Consider the following 21,263-nt stretch of genomic DNA (forward strand, 5'->3'; position numbering starts at 1 on the left):
AGATGTGAACAGATGGCAGTATATGAAAAAGAGAGAAAGTGAGCACATTTGGATTCTGACTTATGCTTTTTTTCTCTCATGCATGTATTACCCTCTACCCCGCAAAAATCACCCAGGTACATACAGTTTGTGAATGGGTGATTCCCAGTGTGAATGAATGCGTGTGAGCTCCATGACCATATACTCAGTGACCCCCGGAGCAGAGTTTAGCAGCACAGAAAAGGAAGTAATGAAATGGAGGGAATGACATCTACTCCTAGATCAAGGGTGCAGACTGTTGTCGCTCTGCTCTTTTTAACTGTTCTTCATTACGGCAAACTAAAGGTTCTTGCTTTTACTATAGGAGAGGGGAGCCTTAATGAATCTAGCAAACCAAATTATTTCAGATTTACGCAGAGAAATAAACCACTTATTTAACCAGAAGAAAGCATTACACCGACCCCCTCCCCGTGTAATCTGATGGACTCAGAGAAACGGAGAGGAACTCACATAATATGCGCACGCGCATGACACCGAGCGGTGAGGCGATGTAGATTTGGGGGGCGGGCGTGCCAAGTGGTCCTCCTTTAAGACCTCGTTGCCACAGCAACCTTTGCTGCCGGAAGAATTCCTCAAGGATTCCGCCCATCTCCTCGAGTATCTCTGTAGTTCGGACTCCCGAGAGCCGTTCCTTTCCTGCCGAAGATGGCGGACGACGGGATAACGGATGGAAAACGGCAGGACGAGCTGGAGGAAGCAGGAGCAACAGGCGGTTCAAGTGGCCCTGGGCGGCAGAAAGGGCCCCGTGGAAGCAGGCGGCCTCCTACCGTCCGGGATCTGCAGGTAGAGGACGGGGGGAGAGGGAGAGATGCTGGACGCAGAGACTTGGCAGTGTCGCGTCTCCTCCTTGACACTTGCTCCGCTTCAGAAAGTAGAGAGGCGATATCACGACCTAGGGAAACAGTGGAGTGATCCTGAGCTCTTTTGAGAGAACAAAATGAGAGCTGCCTCTTTGGGGAGAAGCCTTGGGGTTTATTCAGTGGATCTGGGGACCGTTGTTTCTTCCAATTGATTAGGTCAGCCGGCCATTATCGATGGCATGTTTTTCTTTCCTATCTTTGCCAGAAGGTTTTGTTTTTAAAGAGTGAGAAGGATTCATCCCCTGGTCACCAGTAGTAATAGCACCAGCCTAATCCACATATATGTTGCACATATAAAGCTTTATTTCTCCCACATATTTACTAAGAATCCTACATATAGATCTCATTGTGGACATTATAGACGGAGATGTGCCAAAATACTAAAGAAAGGTGTGTTGTGTGCATTGATATCAGTGATATTGAATTCCATAATTTTAAATCAGTGTCAATAATCTCATTAATATGACAAAACTTACATGTTTGCTGTCATCAGTTCTTTCCTCTTGTATGAGCTGAAGCACATACCCTACAACAGATAAGCTTAGTAATAATACCAACTTCCACTCATTCTAGATAATGGAACTTTTGACTGTGTCCAAACCAAAGGTGAAAAGCATGTAACTCAAAAAAATATTTCTAAATCACAGTTCCCAGTAGCAACAACTAGCATCGCCAGTGTTGAAGAACTATAGGACTTGTGGTTCAGCAAAGCTCTGGAAAGTTAATTATTCCTTATTGTGGCTCTAAGAAGACCCAGCTTGTTCTAATCACTGCATTTAATCTTACTTTGACATTTTAGACTGGTAGTAAAATAATATGCTAAAAAGCACCCGTCTTAAGAAGTAGTCACTTGGCAAATGCTTTTCTTCGATCATGAGATTTTAATGAAAAAAAAATAGTTGTCATATCAGTGCTTGCTCTGTACTGTTCCTCCACAACCCCACTCCCAGTGATGAATTTGAAAATAACTCATACTGATTTATTTCTTGGGTCAATAGACACTGATTAAAACATATCATATTTTATGTAGCTGGCACTGGCTGGATTATATGAAGATGAAATTAAAAGACAACCACCTCATTCAGGCAGACCAACCGCTAGAGTTGCCAGTCACCCCCGATTGCCAGTGCAAAGGTAAAAAAAAAATGTTCATTGGCATACAGAATAGTTTGAAATGATTACAATAGTTCCTATAAACATAGATATATGAAATGTTGATATTGAGCAAGCATTTAAATGAATAAGATTTCTTGATATAGAAGTATATTTTTCAAATATTATGAGGGTACAATTGTGCTTGCTTGTATGAAAGTAAAACATAGGGCAGCTTATTTCTAAGCAAACATGAATAAGTTTGCAGTAAGAGTAATTGTATATCATTTGACTGCCACAGAGCTTTCACATTGACTCTGCTCAAATTAATGAACTACTGTGATTATACTATCAATTTGCTATAGACTGATATAGCATTGCCACTATTTAAGTCTTGTATCTTAAATTAGTTTTTTTTACAAGCGGTATAAATTAAACAGCAGTTAGGACAATACAAAGGTGTTTTTTTTCAATATAATGGAATAAGAGATTGATGTACCATTAAACAAATAAAATTATGAATAAATTTTCCTGTTTCTTTTAGAAATTTGAGAAAACCAGAAAGAAGTATGAGTGATGACATGGATAACCAAAGGTACTATAAAATAAATTAATTTATCTATAATATAGTAATTATGTGATTTATTTCTCTTCATTTCTTAAATTAACATTGCCATAATACTTTCTATGAAAACGGAATGCATGTTTGTTTTTTAAGGCTTCAGAGTTGAAAGCAAATAGGTGTTTTCAGAGAGAACGGGAATGTTCCCTCTTGTCTGGAACTCAAAGTCCTTAAAGCAACTGTGTCTTTTCCCAGGATTGTGCAACTGTGCTTCACAGCTGCTCTTTGATCCCTGAAAAAGTTGTATTTGGTTTAAAGAGTTACAGATGCTATGTGTGCATCCCAAAGCATCTTTTTGCTTTAGAATCAAAAGCATTACACAGCTCTACAGCTTTCTTTGCTACTGAGAAATATGATAGAATGGTTTGTAGAGCCCTTATTCTTTAATTGTATATATTTAAAATAAAATTTACATCTCAGATGGGATAAGTACATCTCAGTACAATCCCTTTCTCCCTACCATTTTACCAGTGTTTTATTTTTATTTTTACTGGGGGTTTTTTGGTTAAAATCATGTATATGAAACACAGTCACAGCCCTGAAATTTTTAAAAATCTGTTCAGCTTTAGACAGTCTTCTCCTATGTCTTGAGCTTTGGGAGCATACCAGGGATGGCTATAGAAAGAGAGGGTGAGGAATTCCCTTGTGCAAGGCTTCCTTTTGCCTGCCTTGCACTTATTATATTTATTATTATGGAAACTGAAAGAACTAGGAGCTCATACATGCAACCACAAGTATATTCAGGATTTCTGATTGCGAAATCCCTTGCTTTAAGTATTGTGACTGCTTTTATGTGGGAATCCAGCTCTACTGGAAAGCTGAGATTCTATTTAAAAGTTATGACTAATGATGTTGTTCTTTTTTTTTTAACAAAAAGATTTTACTCAGGTGATACAGAATACAGAATTGTTGAGTCATCTGATAATATAACTTCCAGTAAAATAGTTGATGAACTTTTCAAAGAAGCAAGAGAACATGGGGCAGTTCCTTTAGATGAAGTATCAAGAGCTTCAGGAGACTGCCATAAAGCTAAAGTGTGTATATACATTTTTTCTAGAGTATTTTAATGCAAAAAATGTTTATGTTGAGATTTTATTCTTTTTAAAATCATGCTTAAATTGTTCTTAAAAGGTTAGGAATTGATAAATATTTCCAGAGGACAAGTGTGGTAGTAAAGTTTACTCAAATACCTATCTCTGCTTTTAATACTTCTGCCAGACTTTAATAGGATTAAGTAACTGCAAATGCTCATGTCATGATCTTTTGGGAAACCTGATTGATAAATAGAAGGTGGCTATCACTATTTTTATCGTGAAAAGAATGCAAGATCATTACAGTCTGGCATGGAACCCAGCATCATCATTGGTCCTATGGCATGCAACTTTAAATTTGCTAGAAATGTATTTATATATAAAATCATAGCAGTTAATTTACATCTTTGTTTTATATAAAAGAGCTATTATGCATTCTTAAAAACACAGTGACCACATTTCATAGTCAGGTTTACTAATGTGTCTAAATAATTTGCATACTTTGCCTTTGTTTAGCCATTATGCCATTCATACTTTGTATTAGTTTAACTGTAGAATCTAAATCAAAGTTTGATCTCCTAGCCATTCAGCAAACATTAAAACTCTTTCCCAGTTTACTCTCCTAACTGCTAAGCATTTTGTTTCATAGAATCGTAAGTTTGGAAGGGACTTTGGAGGTCTTCTAATTCAACTCCCTGATCAGGGCAGGAATCGTCACACCATCCCTGACAAATCATTGTCAGAACTTTGTTTGAAACACCCATGATTTCAGGAGGCAGGTTGTTCCACTGCCTAACAGCTCTTATAGTCAGGAAATTTCTCCTTATTCTGAGTTTGGATTTTTTTCTATAAAGATTCCACCCATTGATTCTTATCCTACTCTCAGCCACTAGGAAGAATAAATCTATACTCTCTTCCTGGTGACAGCCCTTCAAGTACAGGTAGTCCTTAATGACCACAATTGAGACCAGAATTTTGGTTGCTAAGCAAAGTGGTCATTAAGTGAATCCAACCCAATTTTACAACCTTTTTTGTGGCAGTCATTAAGCAAATCATTGTGGGCATTAAGCCAACCATGTGGTTGTTAAGCAAATCACGCAGTTCCCCATTGATTTTGCTTGCCAGAAGCCAGTTGGGAAGGTCAAAAATAGTGATCACTTGACCATGGGATGCTGCGATGGTCATAAATGAGAACTGGTTGCCAAGTGCCCAAATTGTGAACATGTGACCACGGGGACACTGCAATGGTCGTAAGTGTGAGAACCGGTCATAAATTGTTTTTTTAACGCCTCTGTAAGTCTGAACCATTACTAAACAAATAGTTGTTAAGTGAGGACTACCTGTATAGGAATATTGCTATCATGTCACTCATTAGCCTTCTCTTCTTTACACTGAACAAACCTAGTTCTTTTAAATGTTCTTCATAGGATTTAGCCTCACGATCTTTGTTGCTCTTCTCTTCATTCCTTGCAGTTTGCAGCATTTTGGTATTGTGGCAGCCATACTGGACACAGTATTCTAGAGGCAGTCTAACTGATGCAGCATTTTAGATATTCACTCTTACCTAATACTTTCTAGAGGTAGATTGATAACTAGAGTTTCTGTTTTATCAGTGTAACCATCACACTATTTGTAATGAGTGTTCAAACTATGTTTCAGATTTTGTTTTGTTCACAAACCATTTGATATGATATACGGATTCAGTCTACATCTATTGCATGAATCTCTTGTAATCTAATTTCTTTGGGGGAATATGACATTGTTCTGTGCCTAATATAAGCTATCAAATTCAATAGTCACTAGCCATAAAATATTGTTCTAGATATGTTTGTCATTTAAGAATGATAAGATTAATTCAGTTGTTCTTTGATTTTTTTTCTGAATTTTTTTGCAACAACTAAAGAAACTTGTTCCTAATTTGCAGATTATTTGACTAAATAGAGAGATGTTTGTTTTCTTCAATTTCTAACAGTACCCAGCATATATACTTTAAAAACTGTAGTTAATAATGATGAAGAACTCATTCATAAAACTATATATAAGTTGATGTTAAAATAAATAGTCGTTATTGTAATAAAGTAAATATTTTACTCTATTTTAAATATTTTATTAGTCATTTTCTGGAGGTGGATACAGATTGGGAGACTCTACTCGGAAGCATTCTGAATATATATATGGAGAAAATCAGTATAGGCAAGATGTAAGTAAAAGTATGATAAAATTTCCTGCTAAAGGAGAATCAATATGATTTTCTCGATGTAGGCTTCACTTTAAGTTGTACATACAAAAATATAAGCACTGTGGTTACTAAATATGTTACTAATTTGGTTAAATTTATTTGTGCTTGTGTATTCTATACTAGAAAAGTGAAGACTCAAACATGAATGTTTGATACCCATAAAAAAGGTTGGATTCAGTCTCCTACCTGTCCAGGTAGACCTAGTGATTTCAAATGCCAGGGCTAGAAGAAGGGAGCTGCATCATTCTGTGCAGAGGACAGTGAGCCATTAGCCCCTTGTAGACTTCCTTTATGAGGAAAGTGTCTTGTGCAGAACAAAGTAGAAGCTATTGCTCCTAGTATTCTTGCATATGGAGTAGTTTGTCCAACGCCTTTTCCATTTGGAGAAGAAGCACACTGAAAAAACCGCCCAGAGCTATGTCGCTTTGTAGTTAGAAATCAAACAGATGATACCTAAACAAAGCAGAAAAGTCACTAACATCAGAGGGGAGGGCCCTTACTAGAAATCTTGTGCTCTAGTTTGGCAAGTTGCAACTTCCTGCACTTCTGTACACTGTACACTGTCAGCAGTCTTTGTTCCCCAATAGCTAGAAAGATTCTGAATTGGAGCTATTGTATATTTTGAAAAGATTCAGGTGCTCTTTTTAAATTAAGTGCTATAATACTGAGAAACAGGCCAATATGTTTTGGTAGAAACAATCTATATTTCTTCAAAAATATAATTTATAAGTCATTATTATGATTTATCAATAGGTTGAAATCTTGCTTAAATTGTGGAGGAATGGCTTCAGCTTAGATGATGGAGAGCTGAGATCCTACACAGATCCAGTGAATGCTCAGTTTCTTGAATCTGTTAAAAGAGGGTAGGTTTATAATATTGGTGAGTACAATAATACATTATTATATATTTTCATTGCCTTGATATCTTTGTAGATTTTCTATTCATTGAGTGGGAGCCATGCTTATTTTCTTCAAGTTAGAAGAAATTTTTATACTTGCAAAAAGATCTGAGATGTAGCACATGCTCTGTCACAAGAAAGTCGGATGAAACTCTGAGAACAAATGAAATCTAGAGATAAGTTTGCTGAATTAAAAGTATTTCCAAAGAAAATCCAAATTTATTAAATGATGTTCAAAGGTCAGTGTGGAAAACTACCATAAGGTCTCCTGAAGATTTACTTACTATTTCTTACTGTTAGATTTATAATCTTGTCCCAATTTTGTACAGCTAAAAATGTACAAAATGTTCCTGATTCCTAATTTCCCCCCAACAACCACTCTGTGAGGTGAATTGGACTGAGAGCATGACTGGCCCAAAGTCACCTAGCCTGTTTTCATGCCAAAGAGAGAACTATAACTTACAATTTCCCAGTTTCTAGTTCAGCATCTTAACCACTACATCAAGATGTTTTTGCTATATCCCTTATGAAAACTGGAGAAATATTTAAGATAGCTTCCAGATAGAACAAGGTTTTGCAGTTTGTGAAAGAATCAAAGAAACCTCAATACCTAAGTTAAAAAAAAAGGTAAGATAGATACAAGGGATGTTGTCAAAATAGCTCGATTTGCAACATGTCCTTCTATGGAACCTTCTGTTAGAAGCTACCTATTTACCCACCTACAAAATTAAATATAAAGCCAGTCCTACAGTCTTAATTAATTGATAATCTCTATTATTATGGGAATCGGGCAAGTTTTTACAAAGAGTTTCTGGGGGGAGTGGGGTTTCATTTCTGGACCACCAATCCACTAACTTCAAGTGGTTAGGGTGCTAATTAATATGAAATTCAAAGATACGGATGAACTTTTAAGGTCAGGGAAGTAGTAAAAGTGTAAGAAAGGAAAAATTATATGCAACCAATTAGTAGTTCTTGATTTCCAAAGCAAATAAACATATGACAATTACTAAAAAATTCTGTTACCTAGATTTGACATGTGAGAATCATGCTTATGTGGACCATGGAAACAACTTACCTTGATGGAGTACTTCTAGTTTTACAAATATTTCAAAAATGACTTTTTTGTCTCAAGGAGCAGTTAGAGCTAGAACTATTGAACAGCACATTAAACTCCAACCCTATGGTCATCAGGGAATTATAGAAGTTTTAATTAAGCATATCTGCCAGCACAAGTGAAAGACGTCAGGTCAGAAAAGACTGCTCTTTCAAATTCTTCAGATTTTTTGCTAGTCTTTCTAATCTAATGGAATATTAGAAATAAATTATGTAAATAAATTATGTAAAAGCTTTACATAGGCTCTGTCCATCAACGGGATAGATACCAGAGAATAGAATAGAGCAGAATTATATTGGGTTTGGCAAGAGAAGCCAACAAGACCGAGTTCTAAAATAGGCAGGATCTAGCAAGGTACTGAAGAAGAAAATATTCCAGAAAAAAAAAATTCCAAATGCCACCCCTATGGGAGAGTCAGGAGAACAGCTTGGAATGCTGTCAATGCTTAATTGTTAAGCTCCCTGCCTCCCCCTCCCTGTTCCTGTATCCCAAGACAGAACCGCTCTTAAAAGGTGGAAAGAATTCCAGAAGCCTTGCCCTGTCTGCTTTCCATAGAAAGCCTGTCCTGTGCTTCCCAGTGCACATAGACCCACTGCACATAGATCCAGATGCACAAACACACATAACAGGGGAGAATAGAAGCATTCATAAACAAAAATGCAACACATATCAAGACATCCTGATCAGATCCCGGGGAGAAAGTGCACACATACCAATAAGCACATGCAGAAGCAATGAATGGACAGAGCAGAAACACATATTCTAGATTCCACACATGCACACACACAGAGGCAACAGATGTGCAGACATCCCAGGAGAAAAGTGCATACTTAGTCGAATATACAGACACAACATGTTGGGAAATTAGAAATACATGAATACAACAGGTTACAGAAGAAAATAGATGTCTCCTATGGGTACTGCTGTTAAAAAAGCTGGAAAGAATTCCAGACACTGTGCTCTGCATGCTTTATCTATCTTATTACTTGTGGTCTATGGCTTCAGCATGCATTTTGAAAGCATAATATTGATAATTTTACTACGTTCTACTTGTTCTCCTCAGGCTACAGCTTTTCTTTTGGTGTTTCTGAGACTTATTTATAGTTTTTTTTAATGGTGCTGAAGCAAGATAATAGTTTGTGATGAGTACCAGAGTTTAGATAGGTGAATATTCCATTTGATGACAGACAAAGGTGATGGCTGTGGAAGGAGAGGAGGGTCTTCTGGTGGCATTGAAGCTGTTGCTGGATATTAAGGATTTTCACAGTTCTAGTGGTGGAAACAGGAACAATTAGAGCCTCCTGGTGAGGAGCAGCCTTGTGGGAAGTAGGCTCCTGAACTAGTCTGGTATCATCAAAGATAGTGTGGAAGCCATAGATGACACTGGAGATGCTGCAGACTGACTGGACAGGGAGATCAGTTGCTTGGCAGCAGCAACATCAGTGCTGCCAATCAGCTGTTGAGCGATACTGAGTGCTTGCCTGAAGGAGCTGCTAGTCAGCTGCTAGGCAGTGGGCTGCTGGATGATGGTGGTGGTAAGTGCTTGCTCAGTAGTTAGTGCTTGTCTAACAGCAGCAATGGCATCTCTCATTGACCACTCACCGGTGTTAGTGCCGACCTGGATACGGCTCAATGTGCTGGAGTGCCGGGGGAAGCCCTGGCATGTGGGAACAGGCTGATGGCCATGCTGAGTGCTCTACATGTGTTATCAGGACCACAAGGAAGTGGACTATCAGCTGCATGCTCTAACTGCTCAGAGTGCCTCAGATATGTCCTTTTAACATCTAAATGAGGCCACTGGATGAGGTCATCCATCAGCGTGCTGATGATACCCAGTTATATATCTCAATCCATGGTCAGTCATCAGTGCTGTTGAGGTTTTGTCTCAGTGCCTGGAGGCTGTGGGGGTCTGAATGGGGAAAAACAGGCTTAGGATCAACTCTAGCAAGAACGATGGCTGTAGATTTTGGGGCCATCTGGACCTGAGGATGTTCCATCTTTGATTCTGGTTGCAGTTGTACTGCCGTGGCAGACCCCAGTGCACAATTGTGGGGTCCTTCTAGACTCATTGCTTCAAGTCAAAGAGCACGTAGCAGTCGTGCCTTGGAGAGACTTTGCACAAATCTATCTTGTGCATCAATTATGCCATTTTCTGGATCAAGAGGCCATATTTATGGTCACACAGCCTTGGTCATCTCTCATCTGGATCACTGCAATGCACTCTACATGGGGCTGCCCTTGAAGACCACTTGGAAGCTACAACTGATCAACATGCAGTAGTGAGAGTAGTTATAGGCATACCTTAATGTACCCATATAACACTGCTACTTTGCAAGCTGTATTAGTTGCCCAGTAAGCTTCAAGGTGCTGGTCGTCAGCCATAAAGTTTTTCATGGCATGGAGCCTGGCTATTTGCAGGACTGCCTGCCTCTAGTTACCTCTGCCTGTCCAGTAAGTCTGACAGGGTTGGCATCTCTGGGTCCTGTCACTCAAGCAGTGTCATCTGGCAGGACCCAGCATTCCCTCCAAGATCCAGACAGCTCTGACCCTATCTGCCTTCCAGACGGCTCTGAAGATCTGGCTCTTCTCCCAGGCATTAACTTTGTGCGCCATCCCGAGTCACATGTCAAGTGGGTAGCCATATAAATTAATAAATAATAAGCAGTTTGTCCTACTGTATGGAATATATGTACAGTGACCATATGTCCTATATTATAAAGGGCAGTCCTTTATTTCAGACAGCTGTCCTTTAGATTTGTTTTTTCAAAAACTCACTTTTGTCCTTTAGTTTAGTTAGGTTAAAAGGTCCTTTTAACCTTTACCGTACAAATGGTACCACTTAATGCACAGACTTTCACATTCATATGAAAATATGGAAATGGAATTGTCTTTTTTAAAATAAATTTACATATATTGTTTGATTTTAGATATTTTTATTAGAATATGCGTTTTGATAAAGTTTTTCTTTGTTTTGCTCTTGAAATTTTCTTTGTAAAGTTATAAACATAATTATTATTTTTTTCTCCTTATGAACCTCTTTCAGATTGTTCCCTTTTTCAAGTTTGTCCTTTATTTTTTCCAAGAAAATATGGTCACCGTAAATATATGCAAGGCTGTAGAGAACAGTGAATCTGTTGAGTAACATTTTTAACATAATGTTAAAGATATGGTTGAGCTAAAATCAAAACACTTTTAATTATTTCACTGTTCAACATAGTCTATATGTTCCTACATAAAATAAGCCATTGTTGTTCTTTTTTGTACTGTTAAGAGAGATTCCTGCAGAACTTCAACGACTAGTGCATGGAGGTCAAGTTAATTTAGATATGGAAGACCATCAAGAGCAGGAATATGTAAGACCTAGACTGAAATTCAAAGCTTTCAGTGGAGAAGGTCAGAAACTTGGAAGGTTAGTTTCTTAAAAATAAAAAAATCTATGATTTAAAAAAGAAATTATGTTTAATTGTTATTAATTGTAGCTGAAGGTAGGAGTTTAGAATATTGTGATCTGGGATTTCTAGGAGTTGCAGTCCTGATTCATCTGGAGGATACTCTGTTGGGTAAGAGTAATGCACATTGTTTTTTGTATTTTTCTTTTATGCCTTTGAGTCAGTCTTGACTCCTGGCAACTACCTGGACAACTCCCTGCAGTTTTCTTGGCAAGGAGTTTTGGAAGTGGTCTGCCATTGCCTGCTTCCTAGGGCTGAGAAACAGTGACTGGCCTAAGGTCACCCAGTTGGCTTCATGCCTAAGTCAGTCTCCCAGTTTCTAGCCTTAATGTTAATGTTTACTTAAATTATTAAATATGGTGTTGCCTAGAAACTAATATTAAGCTCTTATCTTATCAAATAGTATTAAGATCTTATCTCAGAAGTAAAAGAAAAAATGGTCAAATATCTAGTATAGTTCATTAAGCGGTTACTTAGTGCCACAAAACAATTGAATTTTTTACACATATTTTATTGGAATTTCCAGACACATCAGACCAATTAGTTGAGTGTTTATGAACGAACATATGAGAGCTGAATATTCAATCAATGGAATTCTGCTCAAGGGTTTTTCCTAGAAGAATAAATCTATGCTTTAATCTGAATGATTTATAGGACTGTGTTTGCAATCTGCAAAATACTTTTACTCCTGCAAAAGTTACTTTCTTTGTATTAAATATGAAAGGTGCGCAGTTTATCCATAATATGTCAGTTTAGATAAAGAACAACGTAATATGCTCCAAATTTTCTTGATTCCCAATTTATCAGTCAAAACAAGTGTGGTCAATGGCAAAGAGCTGTAATTCAAAACAATTGATGAGTATCAGATTACCCATTACCTATCAACACTGATAATCAGTTTTGTTAAATTGTACATGATACCTAAGTTGAAGGAAACTACTAATTACTTAAAATGCATGTTTTACTCCTAATTAGAGCAAACGTTTTTGTTTACAGCTAAGTGCCATTGCTTAACCTCTTCTAGATAAATGTTCTTCAGTAGCCCTTTCAGCTGTCTTTCAGTCGTTACGTACACCTTTCTATTCTTTCAAACCAGCAGAATGTTGAAAAGGGGCTTGGGATTTTGTCTATCTGTGCATCAGCATTCAAAAACTGAGCAGAAAGGGACAAAGTTTGGTGTGAGGAGAGGTCACCCAAAAAAGGTTAAGTTTGAAAATATGCTGAATCCAGCCAGAAGCTGCAGAGGAAAAAAGAAGGAAAAAGAAAAAAAAAACCCTTCCCCAAAGGCAGTTGGACAGCAGTCTGGAATGCTGCTGGCTGCTTCATACTTAAACACCACATGCTGCTAGTCACATGACCAAGATCAAAGATGCCATTAAGAGATTGGAAAGAATTCCGGAAACCATGCTTGGTATCTTTTTCCTACCTTGTTTTATTTTCTTTTAGCCTTACTCCTGAGATTGTTAGCACACCTTCATCTCCAGAAGAAGAAAATAAACCCTTTCTTGATGCCACTGTTCCGATAGATGACACTGTACCAACAACTAAGATTCAGATTCGTCTAGCAGATGGTAGTCGTTTAATACAAAGATTTAATCAAACACATAGGTAAGTTAACTAGTTAATTTTCCTGTGCTATGGGATCTTGGGATTAACTAGATGATCTCCGAGATTCCTTCCAGTCTTCCATTCTATAATAACATAGAACTCTGTTGATCCAAAGACTAAATTGTAAATCATATTATTGCCAACAGGATTACAGATATTCGAAATTTTATTGTCCAGTCTCGGCCTTTATTTGCTACCACTGACTTTGTTCTTCTGACTACATTTCCACATAAAGAACTTACAGATGAAAGCCTGACATTACAGGAATCAGATATATTGAACACTGTGATACTTCAGCAGCTGAAATAAACTTTAAGCCTATCAGTGCAAGATAGGTTCTGGAAACAGATAATGTTACATGTTGATTTGCAAGATTGCTTCCAAATAAATGAATGAAAGGACTGAAAGAAATCCATCGTTTCCCAGTTAAATAGACCAATTGGCTTTTAAACCTGTTCAGTCTTCCAGTAACAATTAACCCAAATTACAGGTAAAAAATATTCGTTCAACACATGTTGAATTTGTATTCTTCATAGTTCAACTTTTGTGAATTCAAGTACTTTTATGGAAGTGGGGGGATAGGGAGAAAAAAACTATTGCCAAAAAATTTATAGGAATATAAAGTGGCTTTTTGTATGGGTGGAATTCATTTTCTGAAGACTTGTAAAACTTGAACTGTGGAAGAACTTTTCACTGTATCAGACTGTAGCTTTTGAGAACTTCAGTTTCTTTGTCCCGTTATGTTACTTAGAAATATTTTGTTCATAGGAAGATGTCTTCCACTTATCTAGCATGATCTTAATACGTTCTCTGTGTTGTGCTGGTGAGTTATTTTGTTCGCTCTATCATTCCCTTTTAATATCAGTTATTATTAACAGTACTTTAAGTGACAGATTGCAGAATAGATACAAAATATTTTTTGCTTTTGTTCTGTGGACAAGTTGCCTGTTACCAAATGTGAACTCCAACTTTTATGACTAAAGAGTGGAATATAGTAGAGTAATATGTATGATCTTTTTAAAGTAATGTTTAAGAGGGAAATAGTGTGTTGTGCTGTATTAAATATGCAATTGAGGACCAATTAATAAAGCCACTTTGCAGTATCAGATCTAGACCTGGATCTGAATAGCAGTAAGCCATTAATACAAACCTTTCAACAACATGCATGTTTGTTTTGAGCAAGCAGATTAGCTTCCTCCACTGAAAATTATTACAGAAGTTTGATCATTGAGCTTTGGATATCACAAAACATCTAGATTACAGGTTAATTTGTATGGCTGGTTGCTTCTTCAAGCCATGCAAATCATTTTCCAAAAACACAAATCATGATTTTACCAACCTCAAAAATCCAACTTAAGGATTTTAGTGGCGTGCCAAATTGTAACCTGTGTTTCTGGTTATCCTCTAATGTAAATAATAAGAAAGAAAATGTGCACACATGGGATGTGCAGATCAGCTTGGAATTCCATCCACAGGTATGGAAACCTGGATTAAAATTCCACTTGTGGCATTTTAAAAGAGAAGAAATAGAACCACTTTTGAAAAAGTAGTGACCACAAATGCTTAGCTATCAAGGCAGAGCAAAATTTATGGACACAATTGTTCTACATACAAATTCCACTCTTCCCAATAAATACTTGTATATAAAAATGTCTGAAACTTTGATGACATGTGATAATACATCACTCTGTATTTAACTGTATTGCACTTGTATCTTCTAATCACAATATATGAATCTTTGGTGAATACATTGTTTACAGTATCATATCATTTGGCCAGCATAATTATTTGACCAGCATAGTTTCATTTAAGCTTATAAAAGTGTTATCAAATGTTAACTATTTTTAGAGGCAGTCTTTCAGAGTGCCTGTTCAAACTACACAACTCATTCAGTGATTCATATTTAAAAACAAAATATTTCTCTGCCTTTTTAAGCTAGGATGATGAAAATATATTCAAAGATTTAAATTCCTCAATTTGGTGCCCAGCAATCCAAGCATATCAAGAAGGGAGGTTGCCTTTAGATTAGGATGTAATGCTTGACTGTAAAATTTAAGTTGGGTTAGCTCTGGATTTCTACAAATCAATAAAATTTGTTTTAACCTCTTGCCTTGTAATTGACACAGACTACTTTAGTTTTCAAAGACATAAACATTTTTTAAGTGAAAAGATGTTGAAATGAAAGCAAGATTTTTAAAGTAGAATATGTGCATGATTTAACTAATAATAAATTTCCATTATGTGGTAAATAATAAAGAATGTGTTTAAATTACAGTGCTTCGGTATATTTGCTAATGCTTATTAATTTGAAAAACAGGATGGTTCAGTCTGCTCCTGTCATAAACCTGAGTCAAACAAGTTACGTCATGAAACAATTAAGAACTTTTAACTGATTTTTGAAGACAATGCATGCTAAATTGGCAGTTTTCAACTGTCCAACTGACCTAGATATAAAAAGCAAGAAGATAATGCTGTGATAGAAAAGTCCCTATTTGCTGCAGATACTTGCTTAGTAAGTCATCCACAGATGCTTATCTGAGAGTCTGCAATATGAATTATATAAAAGAACTTGTTTATCTGTTATGTCCTAATATGTAGCCTGTTACTGCACATGCTTGTTTTTTGTGCAAAGGGGAAGTCACATATATACAAGAGTAACTGGAACAGGGAAACTTTTCTATAAATGTGGCAATTCATACAGAAAAAGTATGGGCCATAATTACAGCAAAAGAATAAATTATCTACATACTCTACTTGATAATATATACAGAAAAAGAAATTCTCTGAGTGAAGCTTAATCCCTGGTGACTACATGGACATATCTGTGTACTTTTCTTGACAGCAATATAGAAAAGATTTACTATTGCCATCCTCAAGGATGAGTAGATTATTTCCCAGTTTAGCCCATAGCGCTCTCTTGTGTGGAAAAATCCCGTCCCATTAATATGGCCTGACCCTGCTTAGCTTCCTAGCAGAGACAAAGTTGGCCAGGTGCTATCATCTGCTAAGACCAATATACACACAGGCAAGTATATCACAGAACAGAAAAGCAGCTTTGTTAAAAGACTTATAAAAGTCTTCAAAATGTATGAAACATTTTACTATGTATCAATTCAAAGCTGAGAAAAATTAATAATAAAACAAATATAATGCCTTGGTTTTTAACAGGTAAATTACATAAGGCAGTCCTCAACTTATGACCGTTCATTTAGCAACCATTTGAAGTTACAACGGCATTGAAAAAAGTGACTTACAACTGGTTCTCACACTTTCAACCATTGCCATGTCCCTGTGGTCACGTGATCAAAATTCAGGCACTTGACAACCAGCATGTATTTACAACGTTTGCAGTGTACCAGTGTCACATAACCACCATTTGCAATCTTCAAACAAGGTTTCCAACAAGCAAAATCAATAGGGGAAGCCGGATTCACTTAATAACCACATGATTCGTTCAACAATCTCAGCAAAAAGGTCATAAAATGGCACAGTTAAGTGATGCCTCACTTAATGACTGCATCACTTAGCAACCAGCGTTCTGGTCCCAGTTGTGGTCATAAGTCAAGGACTACGTGTAATTGTTGTATAGTTATTGGTTAAACTTTTGTGTGTGTTTTTTTTGCTTTGGTGTCTTGAAAGGCACACTGTAAACATGTAAATAAACTGCTATGATGCATTTTGAAGCATCTGTGTGCTTAAATATAAGCAGGTATGTCTCCATTCAGTTGCCATTTTTAAAGCAATCTCCTTTAGCCATGCTACCGTCCACCAGATTCAGAAGAGGTCCTAACCATCTAGAGATATTTTGGTTTTCCCCCTTTTGCTGCCTTTTCTTTTGTTCCAATACCAGCTGTCATTAAGCTTCTGAAAAAGTTCTTCCCTAGAATAATCTTATGAATTATTCCATCTTTATCATTTAACAAGAGACAGCTTTACATCTGATTCTCAACTAGTGTTTATTCAAAATCAAAATATACAACAATATGTGACACATTTTCAGTTTCAAATATAAGATTATTACATATATTTGTTTTGTCTATGCGTGTTGTGTTTCCTTAATTTGTCAAACAGCAGATACAGGGAAGATATTATGAAGTAAATTAGATATCCTCAATTACTGAAATTCCCACTGGATGATGGTTAATTATTTATTTTGAGCTAAGCTCTGATTCAATCCATCAGTTAATCAGAAATTTGAAATGATCCCATTCACAATAATGGGAGAAAGATTGGTTTCGATTCAAGTAATCTGCTTTATCTCATTTCTAGTTTATAACCATAATAAATAACAGTCCTATCCAACATGGAAGCTGTTTCAACCTTTAGTCCATGGGAATGTATATAAGATATATATCACATTATTGTGTAATAAGAGATAATGTAGTTTGACACACTGGATACTACTGCTTGAGCTTTTATTGTCAGAGACAAAGTCCAATGATTGAACATTCATCTTATGTAAAATGTAATTTTGATTGAAATTAGGTATCCTCTAATTTGAACCTAGAAGCATAAGACTTTATTAATAATTATTTTCTTGTACTAGTTCATAAATACTTAGCAACTTCAATTATAATAATCTCAATACCCTTATTATAGTGTTACAATATCTACTATATATACAAGTTTATAATAGCATTTCAATTTTCAATAAAATAAGTTTACTTCATTCTCCCTGCTGCTCAATTGTTCAAAGCAACCATTAATCATGAGATCATTGCATCTAATCTGCCTTGACTGATCTTGAAAAAGCTAAGCAGTATCAGGTCTGGTTAGTACTTGGGTGGAAGAATGTCATGAAATGCCATGAATGTATTTCTTAAAAAAAAATCCTAAAAGAAGGCAGTGGCAAACTACTTCCATATTGTTTCTAAGAAAAGACCATCAGTGTGACCTTGGGAGTCAAGGTCTGGTTAGTACTTGGGTGGATGAACATCAAGAAATCCCATGAATGTGAACATTAATGTATCTAGTAGTCATTGAGAATCAAGAAAACTCAAGGGAATCTTTATATTGGCTTCTTTTCTAACTAACCCTGAACAGAAGCAACTGATTCCTAATGGTGGAAAGTATCGTTATACTGTATGTGGCCATTCTAACTCCATGAATAATAATAAAAAAGTCCTCTCAGTCTAAAATGTGTAAAAGGACAGGTATGGAGGGGAAGATCTAAAAATCGCATATTCCGAAGATCTGATGAATCCATTTGCCTAATAATTGTAGTGTTCTTCCTGTATTTTTATTTTAAAGGCAATTCATAACCCTATGACTCTAATTCTCAAACTGCTGCAAGAAATAAAGCATATATTAGAAAAAATGACTCAGGGATTAAAAGGCCATGGTGAACGAAAAGCATCCCCCTGCAGAGGAGACTGCCTGCCCCAGCTCTGCATGATCCTTTCTTCTGCTTCTGTTCCTTTCTAAGCCAGCAGAGGGGAACAATTTAGCCCAAAGTCTGCATATGGCACTGGGTCAGGGATGCTGCAGTGCAGGCATGCATATACACATGTTCCTTACACTGATACAATTTCTTTTCCTTCTCTCCTCTAGCAGTCTGGAGGCAGTTCTGAGGCTAGAGAAAGGTTAAAGCCCCCCCACTTCCCACTTCCCCCCATTTGCATGCTTCCCTCTGTTTACTAGAGTTGCCACTGATGGAAAATGTCTGTTTCTGCAGGTCAGTGACCATAACATCTCAGTGTTTGCTTTAATACTGAGAGGTCTCTTATCTTTGGGCCAGTCACCATCTTTTAGTTTAACTTATCTCACAGGGTTGTGGGAGATTCAGTAGTGCAGAGAAAAATGAAGTATGTTGGCTTGAGCTCTTCTAAGAATGAAAGGCATTTTATAGATATAATATATCTATTCACTGGAAAGAAAGTGAACTTGAGATAATTTCTCCCAAAGAAAAAAGGGTGGATAAATGCAGACAAAAATCCTGTACAATGGCCAGCATCCCACCTTATTAGCATAGAGTTGCCAAATATATCCAAATACAATCTTGATGGTTATGCATTAGTTGAATGAATAACTACTGATTATGCACAGACCATATGCAAGAGATTATATCACACTCATTCAGCCTTACATATGGCAGTTGCCACAATAGTGATAAATTTTGAAAAGCGGATTAGATAAACCCACCAAGGATGGCACCAAACTGCCCGTGTCAGCCCCACTAGGTAGACCAGACCATGAAATCAACTCCACTGGATGTTTACAACTGAGATTGAGATTGGCTATTACAACAGAGTCTTGCAAATCTGATTTGGCTGCACCTCCTCCTCCTCCTTGTAGTTCAGTGAATGAACCACTTCCAAACATTATCTGGACATTCTGGATTTGAAAAATGTTTTAGTCATTGTTGCCTTGGCAATGGAATCTGCATATCTCCATCAAGGTCATCTTCCTAACACTCTACAGCCCAACCCTGTTCCAAACAGTCTTTACCGGAGTGACCAGTTTAGGGTCTAATGGATTAGATATCATTGGACCAGATGAACATTCTGAATAAGATGTAGAAAATTAACTGTTTTCTGAAGCTACTATACTTGTATATTTCCATGGCCTTGGCTTGTTTCAGCCAAGAAGTATCTTGCACAAGACCAAAAGAAATGAAATGACACAAGAGTTCTGTGACTCAAATTGTCAACATTTCTCTCTCACAAAAAAGCAACTTTGATTGACTCTGCTTTCTAAAGTAAAACATGCAGAATTTGGAATTGACCCATTTTCTGTCCTGCTGAGCATTCATTCATTCCTTGCCTCAGAAGCCACAAGATTGTATGAACATTTTACAGTCAGGTAAATAACACTTTGTGCGTTCAGAAACTAAGCCTGAAAATGGTCAGAAGGTGATTTACAGGGAATTTCAGCCCCTCTCTCTTATTCTCCTATGGCTAGAGCAAGCTTTCTGTAATATCCTGGATTATCCTTGTGCCAAAAGTAAGACATTCTTAAGATTCTGAGTCAGTCAGGAACAGAACATTCACTGAATGTTCATATTACATAAATGCTTTTTCTCTGTATTGATTTCTGTCCATTAAAATCAATGGCTCAGTAAACTGGATTATAGTTTCAGATACTGAGCCACCTTTATTACTCTGTATGTGGAACCCACAACAATTGTCCCCATTGTCCCAAAAAAGGTCCTTTCCAGAGAAGCTCTTTGGGATTTACTTTTGAACTTTAATTATTAGAGACAAACTGCTAGTGGAAGTCCAACACTGAAAGGCATTCAGAATGATTCCATTCTCCAATAACTCCAATAACAGCTTTTTGGAAGATTTTCAGATTATGTGAAAATTGGTCTGTTGCATTTTTGTTGCTTTTGCAAATGATGAGTTATCATTTTAGTGACATTATTCTTAAACCTCCTTTCAGTTTTCTTTGAGTAAGTGACAGTTCCTACTGCTATGCCAGGGACCTAAAACAGTGCTTCCTTCAAGGTAGGTAAAAAAAAATCTAAAACAGGAAATAACAAAATAATTAAATAATTCTGAGGCTGTTTATAGTCCAATCCAATGGAGTTGCAAAAGCTGCAGGACAGGTACATTAACTTGCTTAATGGTAGAGCAAGCCTTCTGTTCTTAGCCTAATAGCTAATGGAGTCTGGATCCTCAAAATACTAACATCGACTAATGTATTCTCTCTATATTGAGAACTTCTGGACATAAGATTAGAGATATTTTCCAAACCAAATGAACATTCTTATCAAACAATGTATACTTTCAATGCCCAGAACAGTAACTGGGGCTGAGACAAAATCTACTTTAAAAAAGAAAAAGCATTTGAAACAGCAAATAAGATTGCTTCCTATGAATATAGTAATTTCCCCTTTAAAAATGCCACTTCAGCTAGAACTTTGGCTCTGGAGGCCTCAGGCAAGGCTTTGGGAACCACAAGTGGCCTGCTTGTGCATCTCTGATTTCAAAGTACAGCTACATTATCATCCTGAAATTCCCCCACTTTCACAATATGTCTACTGTTGCATGTGTATACCTCATCTGATCAAAATAATCAAGGCCTTTATATTGCTTGTATTGCTGTGTTTCATGCAGTGTATCTTGTTCAGTGATACTTCCAGCTATTTGATGAAAGAATCACCTCAGTTGTTCAAAGGTTCAAGGGTAATTGATGGCATATTTTGCTGTATTAGAGATTACAGAGGCTTATTATATCGAAAGCCCTTGACTGGTGCAGTTCCAGGCTATATATTCAAGGCCGAACACTTAAGGCTAAGTGCTTATCAAATAATCACTGAACTACATGGCAGCTTTATCTAGCATGTTGTAAAAAATCACAGGTATTTCT

At 36.8% G+C, this 21,263-nt stretch overlaps 2 protein-coding genes across 4 annotated transcripts in view; one reads left to right on the forward strand and one right to left on the reverse strand.

The window, feature by feature from the left end:
• The window catches only part of NSMAF (neutral sphingomyelinase activation associated factor), a 299,495-nt gene that overhangs the window by 179,205 nt on the left and 99,027 nt on the right, over window positions 1–21,263 (reverse strand). The gene's annotated exons all lie outside the window — the stretch shown is intronic.
• Window positions 530–15,232, forward strand: UBXN2B (UBX domain protein 2B). Its single transcript, XM_063299315.1, has 9 exons — window positions 530–822; window positions 1,930–2,033; window positions 2,536–2,586; window positions 3,491–3,647; window positions 5,758–5,844; window positions 6,637–6,746; window positions 11,168–11,305; window positions 12,792–12,953; window positions 13,100–15,232. Exons 1-9 carry the CDS (start codon window positions 685–687, stop codon window positions 13,260–13,262), a joined length of 1,110 nt encoding a protein of 369 aa, XP_063155385.1. The 5' UTR covers window positions 530–684; the 3' UTR covers window positions 13,263–15,232.

The sequence above is a fragment of the Candoia aspera genome, chromosome 3 (genome assembly GCF_035149785.1).
Source record: "Candoia aspera isolate rCanAsp1 chromosome 3, rCanAsp1.hap2, whole genome shotgun sequence".
Lineage (NCBI taxonomy): Eukaryota > Metazoa > Chordata > Lepidosauria > Squamata > Boidae > Candoia > Candoia aspera.

Excerpts from the sequence above, each read along its gene's own strand:
- UBXN2B (XM_063299315.1), top strand. The coding sequence starts at position 685 with ATGGCGGACGACGGGATAACGGATGGAAAACGGCAGGACGAGCTGGAG. Across the intron at positions 823-1,929 it reads CTACCGTCCGGGATCTGCAG|CTGGCACTGGCTGGATTATA; the intron begins GTAGAGGACGGG and ends TATTTTATGTAG. Across the intron at positions 12,954-13,099 it reads AGATTTAATCAAACACATAG|GATTACAGATATTCGAAATT; the intron begins GTAAGTTAACTA and ends TATTGCCAACAG.